Consider the following 23892-nt stretch of genomic DNA (forward strand, 5'->3'; position numbering starts at 1 on the left):
GGTACTACTGCCTCAGAAGGATCATGTTATGAACTACTTTTTATAATCAGGGCAAAATAATGTAGCTGCCCATATAGCAGCAAGATGTCTTTCACCTGTATGAAAAGTATGGTCACTGGTGCATGCAGCGTCCCGGATTGCGAGAGGGATGTCCGACTGCCGGCAATAAGGCGCAGGCCAGGCTGAGGATCAACCCCCCCCCCCAAGTGCACAAATTTCGTGCACTGGGCCTCTGGTATTGTTATAATCACCTAGCAGAGTCTCCTCCCTGCATGCATTCGGAGCTCAGTCATCTTTGGCCAAAGCAAGTGGACTTGTTGTGAGAAACCTATGGGGACTAATAATATAGCATGATTTGGAAGTGTCTATTTATAGCGTCCTGATGTTATCAAAGGCTGCCTGGCAGGTTTCAGGACTTCCTGCTAATGTATGTTGTGCATATGTAGCTGGGAGTTGTCTATTTCCATATTGGGAAATTAAAAGCATTGCCAAGCTGTGAATATGTTTTCATCCTGTTCCACTAAAAACAGATAGGAATTATTTCCATGTTTTAGCCCATCCGTACCGTATATTCTCTTTGGGGAATATTGAAGGTAAATATAATAAGCAATTTGGCAACGGAAGAAGGTTCTTTGTAGTAAATATTATTGTTCTTAATGGTTCTTTGTTGTGTGTGTTGTGTGTTTAAGAGTAATTATAACTAAATTTTACTGAAATTAAGCAATCTCTAGAAAAATTGGCCTCTAGTGAACTTCTCAGGAAAGCACGCAGTGTTGAAAGTGAAATAAATGTTCCAGTGCAGTTTTAGGTCTGAGTTCTCACTCCTCTTAACCTTGAGCATCACCCAGCTGCATAGGCGAGGAGATGAAGCACTGTGTCAGACAGCAGGACAGCCCTACGTCCCAGGCACGCCGAGATTTGAGGATGGGTCTGCCGAAGGCTCGGAAGGAAGGATGGTGGTGGGACCCGGGGAGGACGCATCAGGACGCATTCGATGCAGCCAGGCAGCCCCGCGTTCTCGGGGAGCTGAGAAATGGATCCCCAGATCAAAGTGGACACGGATGACTTCCCTTCCCCAGCTGCTTCTCAGGATGTTCTGACCGGTTGTGATTTAAACAGGCATTGGATGGAAAGCTGTTGACCAGCCTGTCAAGCAAAATGAGCAGAAATGGCCCCCGTTGTTGATAAATACCATTTCTTACATACATTTGACTGCGCTACTCATATCCAGAACTCTTTTTTTGGGAGAAAACGAGTGATTTCCTCCCAGTCTGTGCATCACAGAAAATTCAACTATTTGAGAAACCCGGAAACAAGTTGTAAATGATTCATCAATTGATCGGTTTAGATGTCAGCGCAGGATATTTACTGTTATGCATGATAATTGTGACGTGGCTTTCCGCTATCTTAGAGTGTCAGTCCAGTTACTTTAATCCCTGTGATGAGTGAATTAGAAAACATAATGTTATCTCCGGTAACATTTTTTTTTCATAACAGGAAAATGAATAAAGGCACGTGGGATGCCTCTTACGGTGGTGACAGTATAGTTCCGTTTAGTATTGGATATTTAGGAACCCCAGAAAATACTTAAATAATAGCAGGAGAGAATCCTTAGATATGTACTCATTTTAATACGTTTCCTTTTTATTCAGCAGCTAATAACTACACTCTTCTGAATGGCACACGCCTCGTGCACCGTGGTGAAGAGACCAACCTGTGGGTGCCCATTGACGGGCTGGTTCCTTTTACTAATTATACGGTAGAAGTGAATGCTTCAAACACCAGGGGCAGCCTGACAAGTGAGCCTACAGCGATTGTGATGCCCCCGGGGGGTAAGTCCATGAACAACCTTGGCTGTCTGGACGTGTGTAAGTCTCCACTGATCACCTTGTCTACTGTTAGATTTCGTTTTCTTTTAGAACTAGGGGCTCACTGGTATTACTGATTGGTTTATTGGTGGTTGTTTTGTTTTATTGAGACCCTGATATTGATATTATTTTATTGTTTTATTGAGACTGCTTTCATCTCACACCGTGTGTGTGTGTGTGTGTGTGTGTGTATGTGTGTATGTGTAGGTTCACACACCCCCCCACACACATATCTCTTGCTCTATACATGTTTAAAAGATTGTGAAATTTTTTTTTTGGTTTGAGACTTTATTTCTATTCAAAATTTATATTTTTCATTGGAGCTTTAATTTTCTAACACAAGTAGTTCTTGTCCCTGGTTTTTTGAAGAACTAATTTAGATGTATATCTAAAGCTTTTCTATTTAGCAAAAATGGGACAGTGTGTAGGTACTAGGATAGGAAAACTCTACTCACACCACTGGGAAAACACCTTTAAATGTCATGTCTTAATGATGAGAGTTCAATATTGTCACTTTCATGTGTGAAATGTGACACCATCTGGATATTTTTTAAAAAGGACCTAACTTATTCAGAATAATTGTTTTGATGTGCAGTTGATTCTAGCCTGTTTTAATTAATTGTTTTTAAATATATTTTTTTATTGATTTCAGAGAGTGAGAGGGAGAGAGAGATAGAAACATCAATGATAAGAGAGAATCATTGATTGGCTGCCTCCTGCACACAACCCTCCTGCTGCCACTGGGCATTGAGCCCACAACGAGGGCATGTGCCTTGACCTGGAATTGAACCGTGACCTTCTGGTTCATAGGTTGATATCAGCTGAACTACTAAGCCACCTTGGCCGGGCTATTTTAATTATTTTGGGGGCTCTATATTCAGAAGAAAAATCGTTCTTACAATTGACAGGTATAGCCTTTGAATAGAAAGTGTGTCTCATATAGAAAGAGACGGTTCTGAGCTGTGTGTTCAGGAATGTATGTTTCTGAAAACACCAAAGGACAAGGGCCTCAAGACACCCCTGTCTGTCTCATAGCCCAGCTCCGGGAACCACTGTGTTCTGGACTGAGGGGCAATGTCACTGTCTTGTTAATGGGAATCTGTAGGGCTGGGACCATCCCTCACAATGAATACGAAAGCCAGGAAGGCCTCCTCGCCAGAGAAAAATAAGGGATTCCTACCATTCCTGTGGAAGCCCCGTAGGAAAGATGCATTACCCGCCGCGTCATGAGCACAGCGCACTGCTATCCACCTTTTATGATATGATGGAATGGATGAATGAAGGTTTCCTGCAGTACTTGGAACTCTAAATGGCAGAAGCCGCGTTGTTTACGAAAAGAATGCTTGAAAGAGACTTTGGGGGCTGATCGACTCAGGCAGCCTCATATTTCATGAGCCCATCATAAAAATGGGAATTGGAGTTTGATAGGTGCTTCTTGAAGAAGTGAGACCAAAGAAAGAAACCTGGGGTATTTATAGCTTCCTCTTTGAACTCTAACCCAACGTGCTGGGAAGGATAGAAAACTGTGATGACTCTATACCTCAGTGTGTGATATCTTCTATTCACAGTGAGGAATTAAAGAGTAGTTAGTGCTTTAAGAGAGATTTTTAAGTTACATAGTAATATCCTCATAACAGGATATATGGAATATTTAATGTCATATCTTCATTTTATGGCATTTACACAGACTTAGTTTGTAATTTACATCAGTTTACATTGCATTTTCAAAATAGGGCTAATTTGATCAATTGTTTATGTGTTTGAGAATGTGTGGTCTAATATCCTGTAATATTTTTTTAATTTCTATATTGATTAAGTTATTACATATGTGTCCTTATCCCCACTTTACCCCCCATTCCTCCCACTCATGCCCTCACCCCCCTGTTGTCTGTGTCCATTGGTTAGACCTATATGCTTGCATATAAGTCCTTTGGTTGATCTATCCTGTAATATTTATGTGCATGTATATGTGTATATATAGGGTATCCCAAAAAATGCATTGCGACTTTAAAAGATGATAGCTCAATTGTTGTTTCTTTCATTTCATATTTAACTCATTGGAATTAATAATGGGTTAAAAGTGTGTGTACATTTTCTTGGGATACCCTGTATACATACACAAACACACACACACACGCATGCACACGTGCACACACATACACACGCACACACATACACATGCTCATAAATACACACAGAATTCAGTTAGATATAGCAAGCTTCTATTGCTGACTCAATGCACATGGTGTGAATATATCTGCCTGGGTTAAGTAAAAGGGCTAATATTCTGTGGTCAGGACGAAACTAAAATATTGTTTATGGTGGAATAGAACTGAACTTCCCGGCTTGGCTTCGCCCCTGTTCTGTGAATGCCTGCCTCCATCATTATCACGATAAGTCCATGTACTATAGGTCCACACTCCCTGGGCATGATGCGGTCATTCACTTTGTCTCAGAAATCCAGAATTTGAGAGATGGCCTTTCAGCAGAAGAAGATGTGAAATATCTTCAAAGACAGACAGGGATTCCCTCAAGTTTATGGCAGCCATTAGGCCTGTACTTTTCTTTCCCCATTATTAGATTGTTGTTGATTACAATTAGGGAACTTATAGCTTTGAAATTATCTTTTTTATGACCTTGTGGCAGTTTAAAGGTGATACCTCATTGATTAAATAGGTTTTAGTTCATGCTTCCTTTTACTTAATGACCTGAAAACATATTATCCTGATTTACACATAAAATCATGCTGAAAAGCATGTGGCATTCACGAGAATATGTGTGTTTAAGTAGAATTAAATTAGTACTGAGAGTTATTAAAGAAATCTTCCATGGCTTTGTCCAGTGAACTGTGTTTCAAACCGAAATGAATAATAAATGAACCGAAATGTACAGAAGCGAACCAACTTATGGGCAGAGAAGGCTCTATATGCTATTTACTTTTCATTACATTCGGGTTGTTATCATTATTGCCATTTACTTGGTTTCAGTATTAGATCTCTTTTATGGTGATGTTGAATTCCTACCGTCTTGCTATGTTGGATTATGCATGATTTGTAATGATTATATTCTTAGCCATGCTGTCTTCTCCGTGTAGTTTAAAACATAATAGAAGGTTTGGGTAAAACAAAAATGCTGATTTTTTTTTCTTTATCGAAGGGTTGCTATCAGACATAGCCTGGAAAACCTCGTTTACTCCCTGGATCTGGCCAGATCCTACTCACTTGTTTAGGTGTCAACTTAGAAATTGGTCCATCAGAAAGTCATCTTTCACCAAGCGAGGCAGGGATAGGGCCAGTCTGTGTCCTGCGGTCAAATCACATGTTATTGAGGTACCTGTCTGGCCTGTCACAGGTCACAAGATCCTACACAACAGGGGCCATTTCTTATCTGCATGTTTATCTTCAGCACCTAGACCAACCCTGACACATGGTAGGTGTATGACGAACAGTTGGTGAGAGAATGAATAAATAAATCAGTTGCGAGAGCTTAATTACCAAATTTAGATGGAAGAGTGTCATTGGTCAGGCCTGCCCAGGCCTCATGGTCTCCCTGAGCGACCTTATATTTATCAAGATGTGGAAAACATGGCCAGCTCAACACACTGTCGTCCATGTAGGAAGGCTTAGCCATCCAGATGCTAGGGGACCAGGCTGTCAGGAGGGCAGGGGTATGGAAGGTAAGAATACTCTCAAATTGCATTAGCTCCTCATGCTGGGAAGCCTTCCCTATAGTGGTTACTTCTCTTAACACTAGCATAGGGTGAAACAGGATGAACAGACCTTGGTTAGTATAGAAATTTAGAAAAGGAGAGAGAAAGGGACATGGTAGGAAACATTTTATGCTTGTATATCATCAGCCAGTTGTTGGTTATGAAACATATTTGATAATAGCTTTCTGTATTTTTCTAATGAGAAGAAATATAATTAATGTACTACTTCTCATATACCAGTGATACTTCAATAAAGCCAGGCGTTAAAAAAAAACAAAAAAACTAAAGTTCAACAATATCTAATGTCACAGCCTATTTGATTCTATCAGATATTCCTGTTTTACTTTGGACCCCCCCTTTCCAAAAGAGAGAGAGAGAGAGAAAGAGAGAGAGAGAGAGAGAGAAACATGATTAAACAGTCTGATAATCATGGGTTATTTTGAAGATGGGAATGAAGGCAAGTGAAATCATGAAACCAGTAGCTCAGCACACATATAGTGGCACATCACAAATAGCACACATTGTTTATTTTTAAAATTCATTTGAAATATGTTTTGGGACGCTGGAGGAGATGTTTTCTTTCCCCATGTCTGTGTATTCAGGTTTTGGTATTTCTACAATAGCTATATTTTTAGGTTGTTTGTAATAATATAATGTTCCTAGTTAGCACTAAGATCCTCTTAAAAATGAAGAATATACTGAAACTGAGCTCTTGAATAGCATTATGGTGCGGGTTCAAGAGTTCTAGGAAAAGAATTTTAAAAAAAATAAAAACGGAATCCAAATGTTAATCCATAAATATGAAACTTTCCTGTGACCTTTACCCCCTCAAGGTCCGAAGTTACTAATGGGGTTAGGATTTCAACTCTTAATGGGGGCTCTCGGTGCATTAGTGTTTTGCATGCATGGAATTCAGCATTCGGTTTAATAAGTGGTTGACATTGGTGATGTCCCTTAATTTGCTTAAATCTAATTGGCTCTTTTATCAGTCAAACCTGTATGGATTGGGGATTGATCAGAAAGCGTCAGCCATGACTCCGCATGTAGTTAAACGATGGAGCCACCAGTTAAAGCCCCTGATGCATGATAATAAGCAAAGGTAGAGCAAATAAGCTTAGGGGAGGAAGGCAAGGAGGCTTCCAAGTTTTGCAGGATCTTCAAGTTCAGAGCAAAGGCATTATCGAGTGTATAAATTTTAAATACACTGCGTGTTGCCTCCAGACTTAAACCTTTTTTTTTTTCCAGATGAACTGAAATGTTGTCTGAAACTGTCTTTGTTACATCAAAGAACTACTCAGAGAGCTAAGAGAGACAGAAGAAGCATAAAAGGGCATAGTTTAAAATGATTAGTGACAAATTCCATACTGATGAGTGCGAAACAGATTTTTTATGAAAGTTTTCTGTTTTTCCAAGAGGAATACTGGTATCCTCTGTGTCTTTTTCCCACCTGCTCTGTAGTAACGGACCGCAACTCAGAGCCACCTTAGTTAGTGAACTCCATCCAGTTTTCTGTGACAGTAAATAATTTTGCACTTACAGCTTCAAATGGAGGAGAATTATTAAAATCTATAAACTTCATGAAAATACTAAGCTTCGGGAATGTTTCTTCAAGCACGTGTTATTAGAAGCTACAAAACGGGGGGAGGCAAAAGGTTGTGAGTGGTTTGTCTTGGAATTTGCTTTAGTTCATCTCTCCTTGACCTCCCTTGCCAGCTAAAACACCCATGAAAAGTAGTAAAGTTCATTCGTTGTTGTTGTTTTTATTTTATTTGTTAAATGTATTGGGGTGACATTGGTCAACATGAACATATAGGTGTCAGGTGTGGGTTTCTATGTTACAAGATCTGTATGTTGCACCGTGTGCCGACCGCCCAAAGTCAGAACTTCTCCTGACGCTTTATATTAGGAACCCCTTCCCCCCCCTCACCCCCTTCCCGCTGGCAACCACCACTCTGCTGCTTGTGTTCATGAGTTTGAACTTCTCCTGATGCTTTATATTAGGATCCCCTTCCCCCCTTCACCCCCTTCCCCCTGGCAACCACCACTCTGCTGCTTGTGTTCATGAGTTTCAGTTTTATATCCCACATATGAGTGAAATCATATGTTTCTTAACTTGTTCTGTCTGACTTATTTCACTTCGCATAATGTTCTTGAGGCCCATCCATGTTGTTGCCAATGGTGCTATTTCATCCTTTCTTATGGCTGAGTAGTATTCCATTCTGTATATGCACCACATCTTCTTTACCCAGTCCTCTATCGAGGGGCACTTTGGTTGTTTCCATGTCTTGGCCATCGAGAATAATGCTGCAGTGAACATAGGGGTGCATATATCTTTGCAAATACATGATTTCGAGTTTTTTGGGTCTATACCCAGGAGAAGCGTTGCTGGGTTGTATGGTGGACTGGTACAACCACTATGGAAAGCAGTCTGGTGATTCCACAATAATTTAAGAAGAGTGAAGTCCATTTGGAATTAATACTTAGGCACATTGTAAACGCGTAGACTTGGGGATTCTACAAACCTAGTTTGGTCCCACTGCTTTCCCTCACTGGCTGGGTGATTATGGCAAATGCACAAATATATGTGAACCTCAGTTTGTTCCTCCATAAAATCGGTTTGATGAAATTCCTAGTGATCCAGGATTAAGTAGTAGAGTGCATGTGATGTGCTGAGCTGTCTTGATCAACATTTGGAGCTTACTATTTTCTTTGTTCTATTTTGTTCTAAGACTCTTTTTTGGCCTCTTGTGACATTGTGATTTATAATAATAAATCCATCTGTGATCCTCATCCCCGTTTCTGACACAGAGCCCCTTGGATTTTCTAAGTGATGAGAGCTAGCCTGGTATTTAGGTTAACCAGGGGTCCTGGTCTCAGTGGAACCAACCAGATGATGAGAAGGATAGAAATTTAATCTCGCCTCTGTGACCTCTGGGAGGGGAAAGGAACTTGAGATCAAGTTCAGTCCCTAGTGACCAATGATCTACGCAGTCGGGCCCATGTACGGAGCATAAGCCCATTCTCAGAATTAAGATGAGGGAGCTGTGGTAGCTCATGGACCAACCATAGGGAGAACAGCACCATTTTACAGCAGTATCCCGAAGAAAGTTAGGAGCAATCAGAAGTTCAAAAAGCAGGGATAGACAGACCTAAAGACAAAAAAACCAAAACACAACAACATGAGAATTACAAATGCAAACTCCATTTTATCGCATACTTTCCTCAGTCACTGAGAGCTATGCATTATTTCTATGCCTTTTAAAATGTCAAGGTGCTACACTTTTTTTATGAAATTATGAGTTCTCGAAACCAGAGAAGTATAGATCCCGCCACCGTGTTTTCCGCTTGTCAGCTGCTGGGAAGCCACTTTGATTTATTTGTAAGATATAAGTTCCGTCACCATGCACAGGTGGCCGCGGGGTATCTTAAAAAAATGAAAATAATGCAAAGGAATGGAAATGACAAAAACAAGCTGTAGGTTAGAGATTGAAATAGGCACACCATAGGCTGAGATGGTGTCCCGTACTCAGAGCGTAGAAGGGAAGGTGAGCTTAACTGCCTTGTGTAATGTAAAAGCCACAATTAAGACACAGGACTGTGAGGAATAGGATTCCTTGAAACGTTCCAGCACATAAACAGATGGTTTGCCTTCGCCTTCGGTGTATTAAATGCTCCACAATTTATATTGCATCCAGTTCCTATGCATCTGTAGGACAGTTGTGCATAATGTTTTACTTCTGTGAATGTCTCCCAAATGTGTTATTTTCCCCCTGGAATAATCAACCTGCTTGAAGTAGGGAGGTAGGTGAATTCCATGAATAAACCCTTTTAAATCCTTAATAACCGAATGCACTTTTGAAAACACACACCAGGCCATTTAGCTTAACCTGTGCTTTTCTCCCCAAGTATGTCATAAGAATAGAACCAAAGTGTATATAACTGTCTTAAACATGCTCTCAGAGCCTTTTAAGAAAAATCTTGCCTTTACTTTTTTAGAATTGATAATTTACCTTGCTGTGTGTGTGTGTGTAAAAATTATACAACGTGAGCCAAAGACAGATAAATTTCTATTTTATAATTTCTTCACTGTCTTGACAATGAACTTCCCACTTATAAAAACAACACTTTAGAGAGGAAGTGACTTCTGAGAAGATGGAGGGAACTTTGAAGTGTGCTTACCAGGAATGCAACAAGCCTCCAGCAAAGGGCTGTGCGCTTCCCACATTTGCATCCTCTCCTGTGGTTTCTATAGAAATAGAACCCCCTACCCCCCCCGCCACACACACACATAGTTAACCATCATCTCTAGTGTAGCCTGGGGCAGGAGAGGGAGACCTCCCCAATATTTTTTTTTCAAAATCACATTATTTCAACTTTATCAGGGGAGAGGGCTGCAGAGTATTATTCCTTTACATTCCATTGATATTTTAAAAATCCTATTTTTAAAGAGAATAAGAACAGTCCCCCTTTCTCTTTTTTTATCTTAGAATAAAGGTTTATCTATAACTTTAAGGTTTAAAAAAAAAGCATGTCTGTCTGACTGGCTCTGCAGTTTGAAAGCAACTTGAAGTTTTATTTGAATTCTTCCGGTGCCCTAAAGAAATTTTTGCTTTATTTTTTAAAAATAAAATCTTATTCTTTTCTTTGTCCTTTATTATCCTAGACAGACTCGATGCCAGACTTGCAGAAATTTCTGTGAGCATTTTCCTGTCTGTATAAAGTTTTATGAAAGTGAGATAAATTCTTAATACATCTTGGGTACTTAAAAGTCCCTATTTTTAAACTCTTTTCATTAGGAACTTGGAGGAAATTCTTATACCTCTCTAAAGAGGTATAGATCACCCAGAGTCTACAGGTTCTAAAGACCTAGAAAACTTAATGAAGAAAAGTAGATTGTTCAACTGTGTGTGTGTGTGCGCATGCGCACGCGTGTAAAATTTTTCTGGAGTTCCATCCTCAATCTACTGAACCAGAGGGCGGGGCCGAGTGACCTGTAATTTATTAGGTGTACCCAAGTTTGCAAAGCACTCAACTAGGTCATCTTTATTTATTTTTAAATTGATTTCAGAGAGGAAAGGAGAGGGAGAGATAGAGAGAAACACCAATGATGTGAGAGAATCATTGATCAGCTGCCTCCTGCACGCCCTATACTGGGGATCGAGTCCACAACCCAAGCATATGCCCTGACCAGGAATCAAACCAGTGATGCTCAACCACTGAGCCACACCCAACTGGGCTAAATACCTTCAGAGAAAAATGATCATTGATCCTGTCTATGACTCTGTGCCCCACTTAGAGTTGAGAGGAGGGATTACTGAGGGAAAGCAGGTGAGACTGGACCCCGCACGCCACTTGTCTTTGAATCTAGAAGCTCCTGATCCAGGGACAGAGTCCTTGCCAACGTAAGAGAAGCCAGCAGGTCCTCACAGTCTCCCTGGATGGGCAGGGGGTGACACCCTGGCTCACCAGTTGCAGGTGGCGGGTCCTGCCTGTGGCACCAGGAAGCAACAGGCCTGATGTTTTGTGCGCCGAGGAACACTGGCCAGCCTGCTGTGCAGACGCTGTCGCTAAATTTCCTCTGCCCTTAGATTCCTGGAGCATCTGTCATGAGGGACTCCACGTAACTAAGACCCGAGTCTCCTTCCTCTGGGAGTTTCTGTAATGAGCGTCTTGTGGCTGCACTTGCTCTGAGAGGGTTTGAAATGTGTCTCCTCAAGTGAGTTGTATCTCTATTCTGGATCCCATGGTTTGCTGGCTATTTGACCTTACACTTAAGATTTTTCTCTCTAGGAATTTACAAATGCAGCTCCACAGAATGGGCTGACAGTGTTCCATTGCCTGGAGAACAATTAAGATCATGCAAGTTTTTCTTTGGTAACAGTACAGGCGCCCCCCGTTTTATTGCGGGTCGGGCTCCAGACCACCACAATAGACTGGATGCCGCAATAAAGTGAGTCATCTTATTTTTCCCTGGTGGAGGGTCTTGCCTTCGGTTTGTAAAAAACACAATATCTGTGAAACGCAATCAGACGAGGTCTGCCTGTCATCTCTTTGAGGCAGCAATTATACAGTTAGTACGGCTGAGGCTCAGGGACTGTTGAGAATACACTAACTCATTTAATCGGCACAGACTCTGTGCGGAAAGTGCTGTTGTTATCGCTCTTTACACAGAGGGAGCGGAGGGAAAGAGGTTGGTGTGCCGCTAGCTGGTTAGTTCATGCAGCAGTCAGTGGCAGAAACCACATTCCAGCCTGGCGACTGGCTTCGGAAGCCGGTTTCTGAGCCACTGCGCGCAACGTTTATTTGAAGCCTCGTCCACTGACCACTCACATCCTCTCTCAGCAAAGGCGACACAGATGTCTCGGTCTCACTCATCAAGAGGGTCTGAAGATGTTGCCCGACACTGCAGTTATGTCAGGATACAGTCTTGAACGTACTGCTTGCTTGAACCATCAGGTGTCCAAAACTTGTTGCCAATGACCTAGAGAGCTGTCCTCCATTCGATACAAGACCCATGCATTCAAAGTGTAAAATCTACCGAGTGTCTGTCAGACTCTCTGCAGTGATGCTCAACCACTGAGCCACACCCAACTGGGCTAAATACCTTCAGAGAAAAATGATCATTGATCCTGTCTATGACTCTGTGCCCCACTTAGAGTCGAGATGAGGGATTACTGAGGAAAAGCAGGTGACACTGGACCCCGCACGCCACTTGTCTTTGAATCTAGAAGCTCCTGATCCAGGGACAGAGTCTTTGCCAACGTAAGAGAAGCCAGCAGGTCCTCACAGTCTCCCTGGATGGGCAGCGGGTGACACCCTGGCTCACCAGTTGCAGGTGGCGGGTCCTGCCTGTGGCACCAGGAAGCAACAGGCCTGATGTTTTGTGCGCCGAGGAACACTGGCCAGCCTGCTGTGCAGACGCTGTCGCTAAATTTCCTCTGCCCTTAGATTCCTGGAGCATCTGTCATGAGGGACTCCACGTAACTAAGACCCGAGTCTCCTTCCTCTGGGAGTTTCTGTAATGAGCGTCTTGTGGCTGCACTTGCTCTGAGGGGGTTTGAAATGTGTCTCCTCAAGTGAGTTGTATCTCTATTCTGGATCCCACGGTTTGCTGGCTATTTGACCTCATACTTAAGATTTTTCTCTCTAGGAATTTACAAATGCAGTTCCACAGAGTGGGCTGACAGTGTTCCATTGCCTGGAGAACAATTAAGATCATGCAAGTTTTTCTTTGGTAACAATACAGGCGCCCCCCGTTTTATTGCGGGTCGGGCTCCAGACCACCACAATAGACTGGATGCCGCAATAAAGTGAGTCATCTTATTTTTCCCTGGTGGAGGGTCTTGCCTTCGGTTTGTAAAAAACACAATATCTATGAAACGCAATCAAGCCCAGGACAAGCAGACGAGGTCTGCCTGTCATCTCTTTGAGGCAGCGATTATACAGTTAGCACGGCCGAGGCTCAGGGACTGTTGAGGATACACTAACTCATTTAATCGGCACAGACTCTGTGCGGAAAGTGCTGTTGTTATAGCTCTTTACACAGAGGGAGCGGAGGGAAAGAGGTTGGTGTGCCGCTAGCTGGTTAGTTCATGCAGCAGTCAGTGGCAGAAACCACATTCCAGCCTGGCGACTGGCTTCCTAGCTGGTTTCATGCAGCAGTCAGTGGCAGAAACCACATTCCAGCCTGGCGACTGGCTTCGGAAGCCGGTTTCTGAGCCACTGCGCGCAACGTTTATTTGAAGCCTCATCCACTGACCACTCACATCCTGTCTCAGCAAAGGCGACACAGATGTCTCGGTCTCACTCGTCAAGAGGGTCTGAAGATGTTGCCCGACACTGCAGTTGTGTCAGGATACAGTCTTGAGAGTACTGCTTGCCTGAACCATCAGGTGTCCAAAACTTGTTGCCAATGACCTAGAGAGCTGTCCTCCATTCGATACAAGACCCATGCATTCAAAGTGTAAAATCTACCGAGTGTCTGTCAGACTCTCTGAATTCTAACTTGACCACCACCTGAGGCATTGCCATTCATTGTCATTTGTGATTGCATAACCCCCGGAAAGCACCTCCTCTCCAGCCCCCGTTTGCTCATCTGAAAAAGTGATTTCATCATCACATACCCATCCTCACTGGGGTGGGTGAGGGATATGAAATGGGCCTGCACTGAGGTCGGCTGATACGTCAGTAGAGGCTCGACGGTTTGTTTAAAGAATGGAAAGCATGACATGTAATGAGCGCAACTTATACCTCTACCGTCACAATTTAGGCCGAAACTTAAACCAACCCCCACGCATCTGAATTTTTCTTCTCCTCCAGGATTCTAACAACTACCTCTAAAGCAAAATGTAAGGAAACAGCAGGCTGGTGGCGATGTGTTAAATTATAAGTGAGGACTAATTGGGGATCACAGCTGCTGTTTGGGGGCTCTCACTCGCCTGGTAGGCAACACATCCGCCGTCTCCCTGTCTCCTGTATTTGTACTCTCTGTCCTGGAAACCCCTTCCCACCGTTTCTGAAGCTTGATGTTTAATTTAACACAAACGTCTTTGAGAAGCACCACAGGGGGTTGTTCCTGGTCGCTCTGGCATCGCGGAAATTGAAATGTACATGTTTTTTCTCATTTATCAAAGACAGGCAAGAATCTAAACTGACATTTCATATCATCCCACGGTTTGCTGGCTATTTGACCTCATACTTAAGATTTTTCTCTCTAGGAATTTACAAATGCAGTTCCACAGAGTGGGCTGACAGTGTTCCATTGCCTGGAGAACAATTAAGATCATGCAAGTTTTTCTTTGGTAACAGTACAGGCGCCCCCCGTTTTATTGCGGGTCGGGCTCCAGACCACCGCAATAGACTGGATGTCGCAATAAAGTGAGTCATCCTATTTTTCCCTGGTGGAGGGTCTTGCCTTCGGTTTGTAAAAAACACAATATCTATGAAACGCAATCAAGCCCAGGACAAGCAGACGAGGTCTGCCTGTCATCTCTTTGAGGCAGCGATTATACAGTTAGCACGGCCGAGGCTCAGGGACTGTTGAGGATACACTAACTCATTTAATCGGCACAGACTCTGTGCGGAAAGTGCTGTTGTTATAGCTCTTTACACAGAGGGAGCGGAGGGAAAGAGGTTGGTGTGCCGCTAGCTGGTTAGTTCATGCAGCAGTCAGTGGCAGAAACCACATTCCAGCCTGGCGACTGGCTTCGGAAGCCGGTTTCTGAGCCACTGCGCGCAACGTTTATTTGAAGCCTCATCCACTGACCACTCACATCCTGTCTCAGCAAAGGCGACACAGATGTCTCGGTCTCACTCGTCAAGAGGGTCTGAAGATGTTGCCCGACACTGCAGTTATGTCAGGATACAGTCTTGAACGTACTGCTTGCTTGAACCATCAGGTGTCCAAAACTTGTTGCCAATGACCTAGAGAGCTGTCCTCCATTCGATACAAGACCCATGCATTCAAAGTGTAAAATCTACCGAGTGTCTGTCAGACTCTCTGAATTCTAACTTGACCACCACCTGAGGCATTGCCATTCATTGTCATTTGTGATTGCATAACCCCCGGAAAGCACCTCCTCTCCAGCCCCCGTTTGCTCATCTGAAAAAGTGATTTCATCATCACATACCCATCCTCACTGGGGTGGGTGAGGGATATGAAATGGGCCTGCACTGAGGTCGGCTGATACGTCAGTAGAGGCTCGACGGGTTGTTTAAAGAATGGAAAGCATGACATGTAATGAGCGCAACTTATACCTCTACCGTCACAATTTAGGCCGAAACTTAAACCAACCCCCACGCATCTGAATTTTTCTTCTCCTCCAGGATTCTAACAACTACCTCTAAAGCAAAATGTAAGGAAACAGCAGGCTGGTGGCGATGTGTTAAATTATAAGTGAGGACTAATTGGGGATCACAGCTGCTGTTTGGGGGCTCTCACTCGCCTGGTAGGCAACACATCCACCGTCTCCCTGTCTCCTGTATGTGTACTCTCTGTCCTGGAAACCCCTTCCCACCGTTTCTGAAGCTTGATGTTTAATTTAACACAAACGTCTTTGAGGAGCACCACAGGGGGTTGTTCCTGGTCGCTCTGGCGTCGCGGAAATTGAAATGTACATGTTTTTTCTCATTTATCAAAGACAGGCAAGAATCTAAACTGACATTTCATATCAAATGAATTATGAACTGTGTACTTTGTACCTAAGGGAACAACAAGTAAATTAGAGTTTGGGATTAAAAAGAGAGAGAGACAGAGAGAGAGAGAGACAGAGAGAAATAGGTTTTACTAAAACATAGAGGAATTTCTGTTACTGTGCCTGATGGTGGTAAGGCCAAACACAGTCTTATCACAGAACTCTAGTGAGTGGAAGCTGGCCACGTGGAAACCTGTAAGATTTAAATATATTGAGACAATTTCTCAGAAAGGATTAGACCTGGATCTTTCTCACATAGCCAAGCTTTATGAGCAGCGAAACCTTCTTAATAATCTGAAGTTAACTTCTACTACCATTTTTGTCAATCCTCCCTTTCTCAGGAAAAGAAATAATATTTTCAAATTCTTCCTGACACACTATGAGATTAGAAGTTGCTTAAGGGGAAAAAAATAGTATTCAGGATAAAAATGATATGCATGAATGTGCCATATTCTCTATGTCTTCTGTTTATCTGTAACTCCTACACATACATACACAGTCAGGCTCACACATAAGCCAGTGAAATTCTAGTGATTTTTCTAAAATCAGATTGGCTTCTTATAGCTTAGTAAGAAGAGTTTAATTTCTCCTCCTATTAGCGCTGTGACCTTGAACAAATTACCAAGTTACACAATCAGACTTTGCCTCATTTGGGGGGGTGGGGCAAGAAAGAGGAACTGCCTTATAAGGTTGACACAGAGAGTTAAGCCTGATACATGCATGCAAAGAGTAGAATGCATTGCTGAATGCATAGTCATTGTGTACTACATTCCAAATCATATCCTTCCACTAGATGTGAGAAGATTGGGTAGCAACAAATTATCCCCCCACTTTTTAACAGCTACTGGTTCCTTAAGCATAGAGAGCATTTGAATTAAACTTTTAAGGTGAAGGAAGATTCTATGCAATATACCAATAATCATTTTTGAAATTAATTGAAGATTCTTAGAAATTGGGGATGACCCAAGCAAAGCTATGTTTCAATTACAATGCTATTTTTCAAAAGTAGACGTTCTAATTTGTGCTGCATATAAATTGTAGAAGGGGTATTAATATTAACACATTTGTTTCCTGCTTCTGAATTCCCCCAGGTTCATCAACCTAAAACTAACACAATTCCTTGGTATTAATCTTGCATACTTTCTGATACCAATGCTGTACTCTGGATCATAATTGTGAGGACAAATTACTATAAACAAATATTCCGATTACACATTTTCTCCCATAAGCTCAATTGCATTGTTATTCATTATTTGGTCAAATGAGCATCATTTTTTAAAATTCTCAACTTCTAACTCTACTACTCCTGAGCTGAAATCAGTTCTTAACAGTCATTCAGCATCTTTGATTGTGCTAATGACTACTGTTTTATTCTCTCTGATAGAGAATGTGAAATTAATGGCGTGTTGAGGTAAGGAATGCCCCATATATAATCTGAGTGTTTTAGGGCTCCATCTCTTTGTTATTAGTTGAGTAATGAATCAACTTGAAGATTAGATCCAGTCCCACTGCTAAGGTGACTTTTATAACTAATCCCCTCTGAAGTTTCATCAGTTGTTCAAAGATCCCTTTATTGCTCGGCTCTTGATTCTATTCCAGAATAGTAAGTGCAGTGGCATCATAAGAAAGAGTCCAATTCTCAAATACAGTAGTTTATCGTCGTAACTACTTTTTAAAAAAACTATTGTTCTTGTTAGACACATCCCGCGAGGGAAGACTTAATGCACTCTCGCTAAAGAGAGTGGCTTTGACCTGTCTTGAATTTACTCATTTTAAAATCATGTATTAACCTTGCCACGCGTATCTATTTTTAATTTTACAAAGGTGAAATTCTTCAGAGAGTTATTTTAAATGAAGTGAATGAACAATATTTTAACTGAAAACGGCGTAGACTTAATCCACTAATATTTTGGTTGTGTATTTTTTAAATTATTTTTCCAATTGAAGATACATTCTTCCACAAAGGCCTCAAGTAATCAGATTCTAAAGGAAAAAGGAATTTAATCTGTGCTGCCTAGAAACTCATTTGGATGAATATGATGGTATTCAAAATAATAGGAATAATAAGAAATTCTCTTAGGAATACTAAGAGGAATTCAAATGTCAAGAGCTAAGGCTTAAATGGAGTGTCTAAATCGAGGAAATCTGTAAGGAAAAAGAATGAAATTTGATTGGTGGTTTGAGGCTTAACCCAAAAAAAAAAATTCTTCTAGGCGTTCTGACCACCAACCTCAGAGCCTCTAATTAGTCTGACAAAGTGACAGTTCGGTGTTCTAGTTAAACAACTAATGTACCTGATGAAATTCAAAATTCCCATTGTTCTCTGAGCACCAGGAGCTGCACATTCGCAGCTCTGAGGTATTTGGAAATTAACAGGGGGCTATGTCAGTCTGTCTGATGTTTCCAGCTTAACAAAGTCACTGAAGCTGTCCTGCAGAGCAATTGTAAGCAACTCTTTCATCTTAAACCACAAAGGGAGGTGGAGGTGGAGAGATGTTGCCTTGGTCACGTGGATGCTAATGTGCAATGGGATCTTCCATTTCTCAAAGTGGTCAAGAGCAATTCGTATTCCGTGGCGTCTCTCAATGCCGGTGCCCTTGGCCCACCTCTGACACCTCCTGCTATAGTCCTCCTATTATACACCGTAGCTGGGGACACCCCGGCTGCTTTTCTGTTCTAATTAGGGGCTTTCTTAGGGAACACAGGACCATTTTTCATCCCATGAAGAACAATCACTAGAGCCGGGTGAGATCTGCCAGTTGGGTTTCAGAGGACATTTGACAGGTATTTGCACCAATTTTGATTGACGTAGCCTCACACCAGTCCGACATTGGTGAGATTTGGGTTTTCCTCAGAAATGTGGACCCAAAAGGAATCAGTGAAAGACCCAAGATACAGGTTTTGTTCAAGAACATTTTATTTCGTCACTGAATTGAGTAACAAAAACATGTTTTTTTAACAATTTTCATTTTAAGCACACCCTTCCTAACCAGAACTTTTCTCCTAAATACCCCTCTAAGTGGTGACAACCTTGAAGAAATCTCATCTTTTCTTTAGCTTGAGTCCATGAAGCCTGTTGCCTCTCTCTCCTCTGTCATCACTCTCAAGCCCTTTTATTAGAAACTAGAGGCCCAGTGCATGAATTCGTGCACCAATGGGGTCCCTCGGCCTGGCCTGTGGGATTGGGCTGAAACCGGTTCTCTGACATCCCCCAAGGGGTCCCGGATTGTGAGAGGGCACAGGCCAGGCTGAGGGACCCCACCAGTACATGATCAGGGCCGGGGAGGGATGCAGGAGGTTGGCCAGCCGGGGAGGGACCATGGAAGGGCTCAAGAGCGTGTCTGGCCCATCTTGCTCAGTCCCGATCAGCCGGACCCCAGTAGCAAGCTAACCTACTGGTTGGAGCATCTGCCCCCTGGTCAGTGCACATCATAGCAAGCGGTTGAGCGGCCTTAACAAATCATTAGCATACTAGTATTATGCTTTGATTCGTTGAATGGATGACCGGATACTTAGCATATTAGGCTTTTATTATATAGGATACTTTTAATTTGCTAACAGAGTGTAGATCTTAATGGCTGCCTCATTAGATTTTATGGTATGTATTTAGATTATATATACTTGTCATGTTATATAACATAATTATATAGTACTATTTCTAATGACATATAGTTACATTATTACCTATTATATGTATATAGCTACATAAATGCATGTAGACAAAGGCTCATTTTGATGGGGATACTGAGAAATGGATCATTCATACCGTACCAATAGGAGTATAAGTAAATGCAACTTTCTGGAAAGCACTTTGTCAAATTATATCTGAAATGGCAGCAACATTCATTCCTATTGACCCCATGATTCTAGAAAGCACACCAAAGATGCATTGATTAGGATACTCAGGATCCTTAGTATTATTTATAATACCGAAAACAATATCGTGCTGTATCCAGCAGAAGCCTCTTTGTTAAGTGAATATTCTTAGTCTACACTCTACAAGGAGACAGAGACCCTGCTTTGACGAAGAAATAAGACTAAGAAAGTACTATTTAGGAGTAGGACTTGGACAGAAAATAAGTCCAGCCTTTACTACAACTAATGTATTTCATGGTATCAGTGATTTGCTTTTACATTTATTTAATATGTTTAATGTTTATTTTCTATTATAAATCACCTCCCATAGCATGCTGTTCTGGTATAGAACTAGGGCCACTGTCTCTGAATCTCATCAATCCCAGTTTAAATTCCCACTCTGCCAGCAGCCCAGTTTTGTGATTTGAGATAAAACACGTCACCTCTCTGAGCCTCAGATTCGTTATCTGTATTACAAAGAATTGACACTGCAATTCTGTAGTGTGATTCTGAGAATTAGGAATATTTATGTTAAGGAACCTGGCCCACAGCATACAGGATCCAAGGATTAGCTATGGCAAGAGATTGTTTTGTGAACACGAAATCTGTTTTAGCCTACTTGTCACGATTTAATGCTGCTCTATTTGTACATCCTTGTGCTCAAGGTTGACTGTCCATTTGTTAGCACATCTGCATATTCCTCATAATTAATTTCTTTTTTAATGACATATGGTTTAGTGACTGGAAATGGAGTCTGGCCTTCTGTTTTCAATTTGTTTATGACTCAACGACTCAATATGTGTGTCTGAACTCTAATGTTCCATTCTGGAAACTGGAATTTAAAATCCTCCCTCATATGTCGCTGTTTCAGAAAACAAGAGGAAAATGTGTGATCGGAGGGATTTGAGCACATGCCAGGCCATCCAGGCAGGATGGGTACAGATAAGAGGTCATGGCTTCTCCCATGTGATGTGAGCAGGGAGACCTGAACGAGGATGCCAGCCAACCATCTCTGAGGTGCGAGTAGCTAGGGCTGCGCTGGGGTCAGATTCCAAGCGAAGCCAGCGGGAAGCTTCAGGGCTGCTCGGAATGAGGACACGTGTCCCAGGCCATGGAATTAGGCTGAGGACCTGATCGCCCCAGATGAACTAATCATTAGCATACTAGTATTATGCTTTGATTCGTTGAATGGATGACCGGATACTTAGCATATTAGGCTTTTATTATTGTGTCCCCGTGGCAGGGCCTCTTCAAGGCTGCTCCTCTGAAAGGCGGGGTCCAGAGTACATGCACATCTGAGTCCTGATTCCTGAAACCCTTGTAGCACTCACTGTATGTATGTAGGTAGGTAGGTAGGTAGGTAGGTAGGTAGGTAGATAGATAGATAGATAGATAGATAGATAGATAGATAGATAGGTTGATTTCAGAGAGAAGAAGGGAGAAAGAGAGAGAGAACATCAGTGATGAGAGAGAATCATTGATTGGCTGCCGCCTGCATGCCCCACATTGGGAATCGAGCCTGTAACCCGGGCATGTGCCCTGACCAGGAATGGAACCATGACCTCCTGGTTCATGGGTTGACGCTCAACCACTGAGCCATGCCAGCTGGGCAGCACTCAACTTTTTTATGCTGTGTACATATTTGGCGTTATAGTTATTTGAGTCACGTCTTATCTCTATTAAATGTCAAGTAGATCGGCCCATCCCTTTTCTATCTGCCCTGCCCTTTTCCACCCACAGCAAAGAGCCTTGTGCAGAATGGCATTCAGTGTATTTTATTATAGGTTTACATTGAATACAAACTATGATGGAGTTCTTTGGTATCTTAAGGCAATATTTTATTCCAGTGGCTCGAAATGCACACACATACACACAAAACATACACCACAGTGGTAACAAGTTGGTGCTATGAGAATCCCACTGAATTTATTTTGTCCCCAAGACTTTACTCTTCCAGCCACTACAACCTTAGTAAGTCACTGGTCACATGAAAAAAAAAAGTCTATTTTTTTTGCTTCATAGAGCTTTCCCCCGAGTTCTGTATATCTATATGGAGCAAAGGTTTGGGGCCTTCTGTTTGTTTGTTTTTTGGGGGGGAAGGGTTGTGGTTTTATTACCATTGTTTGGATAGGGAAGGATCCACAAGTATACATTTATCTAAAAGTTTAATAAAATCCTACATTTATAAGTTTAATAAAAGCATGCATTCAAAAGATTATACCACAAAAAAAAGATTATACCAGCTATACTAGTCCAATCTGTGATTTAATTTATTACTTAAAGCTTTGTATTCATTTTGCCTTCCAAAAAAAAAAAAGGTTAAATTTGAAATTTTATGAAGAACACCCTTCCTTTGAATTTATAGGTCGGGGTGGCTGTTTTTTCCAGTCGCCGTGTAGAATGAGTATTTACTGGGCAAGATGTGTTGATTCAGGAGGTTGTCTGTGGAGTGCTTGCCCCGGGAGGGTCATATTAAACTTGAGAGAAGTGTTTTGAGCAACATAGCATCTTGGAGGCCATATATCAAGCTGATAGATACGCGGCTCTCCTGCTACGGAACCAGGGATGGAATTATGGCCGGCTCCCAGTTATTGCTTCGGGGCTAAGGGGCCTCTGAGGAATAGGTTTGGATAAAAGGGGTTAACCAAAGGGGAAAGGAAGGTTTCCAGGATTCAGAGTTACCGAAAGCACGCAGAATGAAGAGTGCTACCTAAATAATTGAGGATGATCACTCTGTTTGGAAATATTTTGCAATGTTATATAACCAGAGTGTAACCAATTGAATGGAGTACTTTTTTTTGTTATCACTCAGAAGAGAACTCAAGATATTGTATCATTATTATTATTGTTTTTGTTGTCATGATGGGGTCTCCTTCTGGACATTTCTCTGTTCTTTTCTGATAGTACGGTGATGTAGTTTTTAACACTTGAAGAGATTATTTTGGTGGATATATTTATTACTCAAATGTCTCATGTTGATAATGTGTCAAAGCTGATTTTTGTTCTGATTTCTATTCTCCCGGCCACCTTCCTATTGTCATTGAGGTCTCTGCTCAAATGTCACCCAATGACAAGTTCTCCCCATGGCTTCCCTGTACAACCCGAACTGTTATAAAATAAGGAAAATCACGCACTTCTTTCCACTTTCCCTCCCCTTGCTCTGCTCTGCTCTCCTCCCGGGCACATGTCCCAGTGCGGTGTGATCTCGTGCATCTGTGTGCACATGGCCTGCTGCCTCCGTTCCCAGGGACGCCCCGTGGGGTCAGGGGCCACGTCTCCTTCACCCAGTGCTGTTCCCCCTCCACACAGGAGATCGCTGCTTCATACAGAGGAGAGGCTCAATACCTGGTTATTGAATAAATTAGCAAATCATTGATGAACTCGAAACCCTGACAACAAATTGATGGGACGTGTAATCTAATTCTTCCCTTTTCATCTCCGGTCATTCATTAACCTCTCAGTTCACAGGCAGGTTCTCCCGAGTTGGAGAGCACATAACACTCACACCACAGAGACGAATGTTATAAAAGAAGTTGAAAATGAACCCTGATAGTTGTTTTTATTGTTTTGATCTCTTCCCCTTCACCAATGGCCCCTACTCATCTTGGACCATAAGGAGCTTATATTACAGTAAGAATATTTCTAAAAATTACATCGTAGCACTGTAAGGGAAGTTCAAATTAGTCTAATAAAATAACAATAGGAATAATCATGACTAATAAATTAAAAATCGCCAGATCAGAGGCAATGTAACTTTAGGTGCTTTATTTACATTATCTCTGATCTTCACGGCAATCCTGCAAAAGAAAAAAATCTGTCCCCATTTTAAAGATGAGAAACATACCTCAGAGTCATTAGGTGATTTTGCTAAAGCCACAGAAGTTTGTGTCGTTTGCTTCTGAGTGCCTGACGGGCTTTAGAACAGGCTTTGATATGATAGGTTCATTCAAGTTATACCTGTTGGGGAAATAATTTAATAACCAGAGTCATTGTGTCAGCTTTGTAAGTAGAATAGGTTTTAGTTCTACTCTTTCCTGTTAGGCCTTCTAGAACTGTTTGAATAGGTTTCCCCGGTAGATTGTATCAAGCAGGTATACTGAATTCAGGGAAGATTCACCAGAGATCCCACCCGCCTGGGAAAAGCAACACGCATGCCCCACCTTGCAGCATTTTGGAATAAGGACGGAGTCACGGTGAGAAGGGGCGGCGGACTGTGTAAAACCCAGACGCAAAGCGGTTGCACTTTTACATTTTCATAGGTGAGAAT

The 23892-nt window shown here is 42.0% G+C and overlaps 1 protein-coding gene across 1 annotated transcript in view; it reads left to right on the forward strand.

Annotated features, from left to right (window-relative positions):
• USH2A (Usher syndrome 2A (autosomal recessive, mild)) overlaps window positions 1-23892 on the forward strand; it is a 408238-nt gene that overhangs the window by 240379 nt on the left and 143967 nt on the right. Inside the window, 1 exon segment of the mRNA XM_005879907.2 lies at window positions 1653-1832. Within this exon segment, the coding sequence (XP_005879969.1) occupies window positions 1653-1832 (180 nt within the window).

Source organism: Myotis brandtii, unplaced genomic scaffold, assembly GCF_000412655.1.
Source record: "Myotis brandtii unplaced genomic scaffold, ASM41265v1 scaffold612, whole genome shotgun sequence".
Classification (NCBI taxonomy): domain Eukaryota; kingdom Metazoa; phylum Chordata; class Mammalia; order Chiroptera; family Vespertilionidae; genus Myotis; species Myotis brandtii.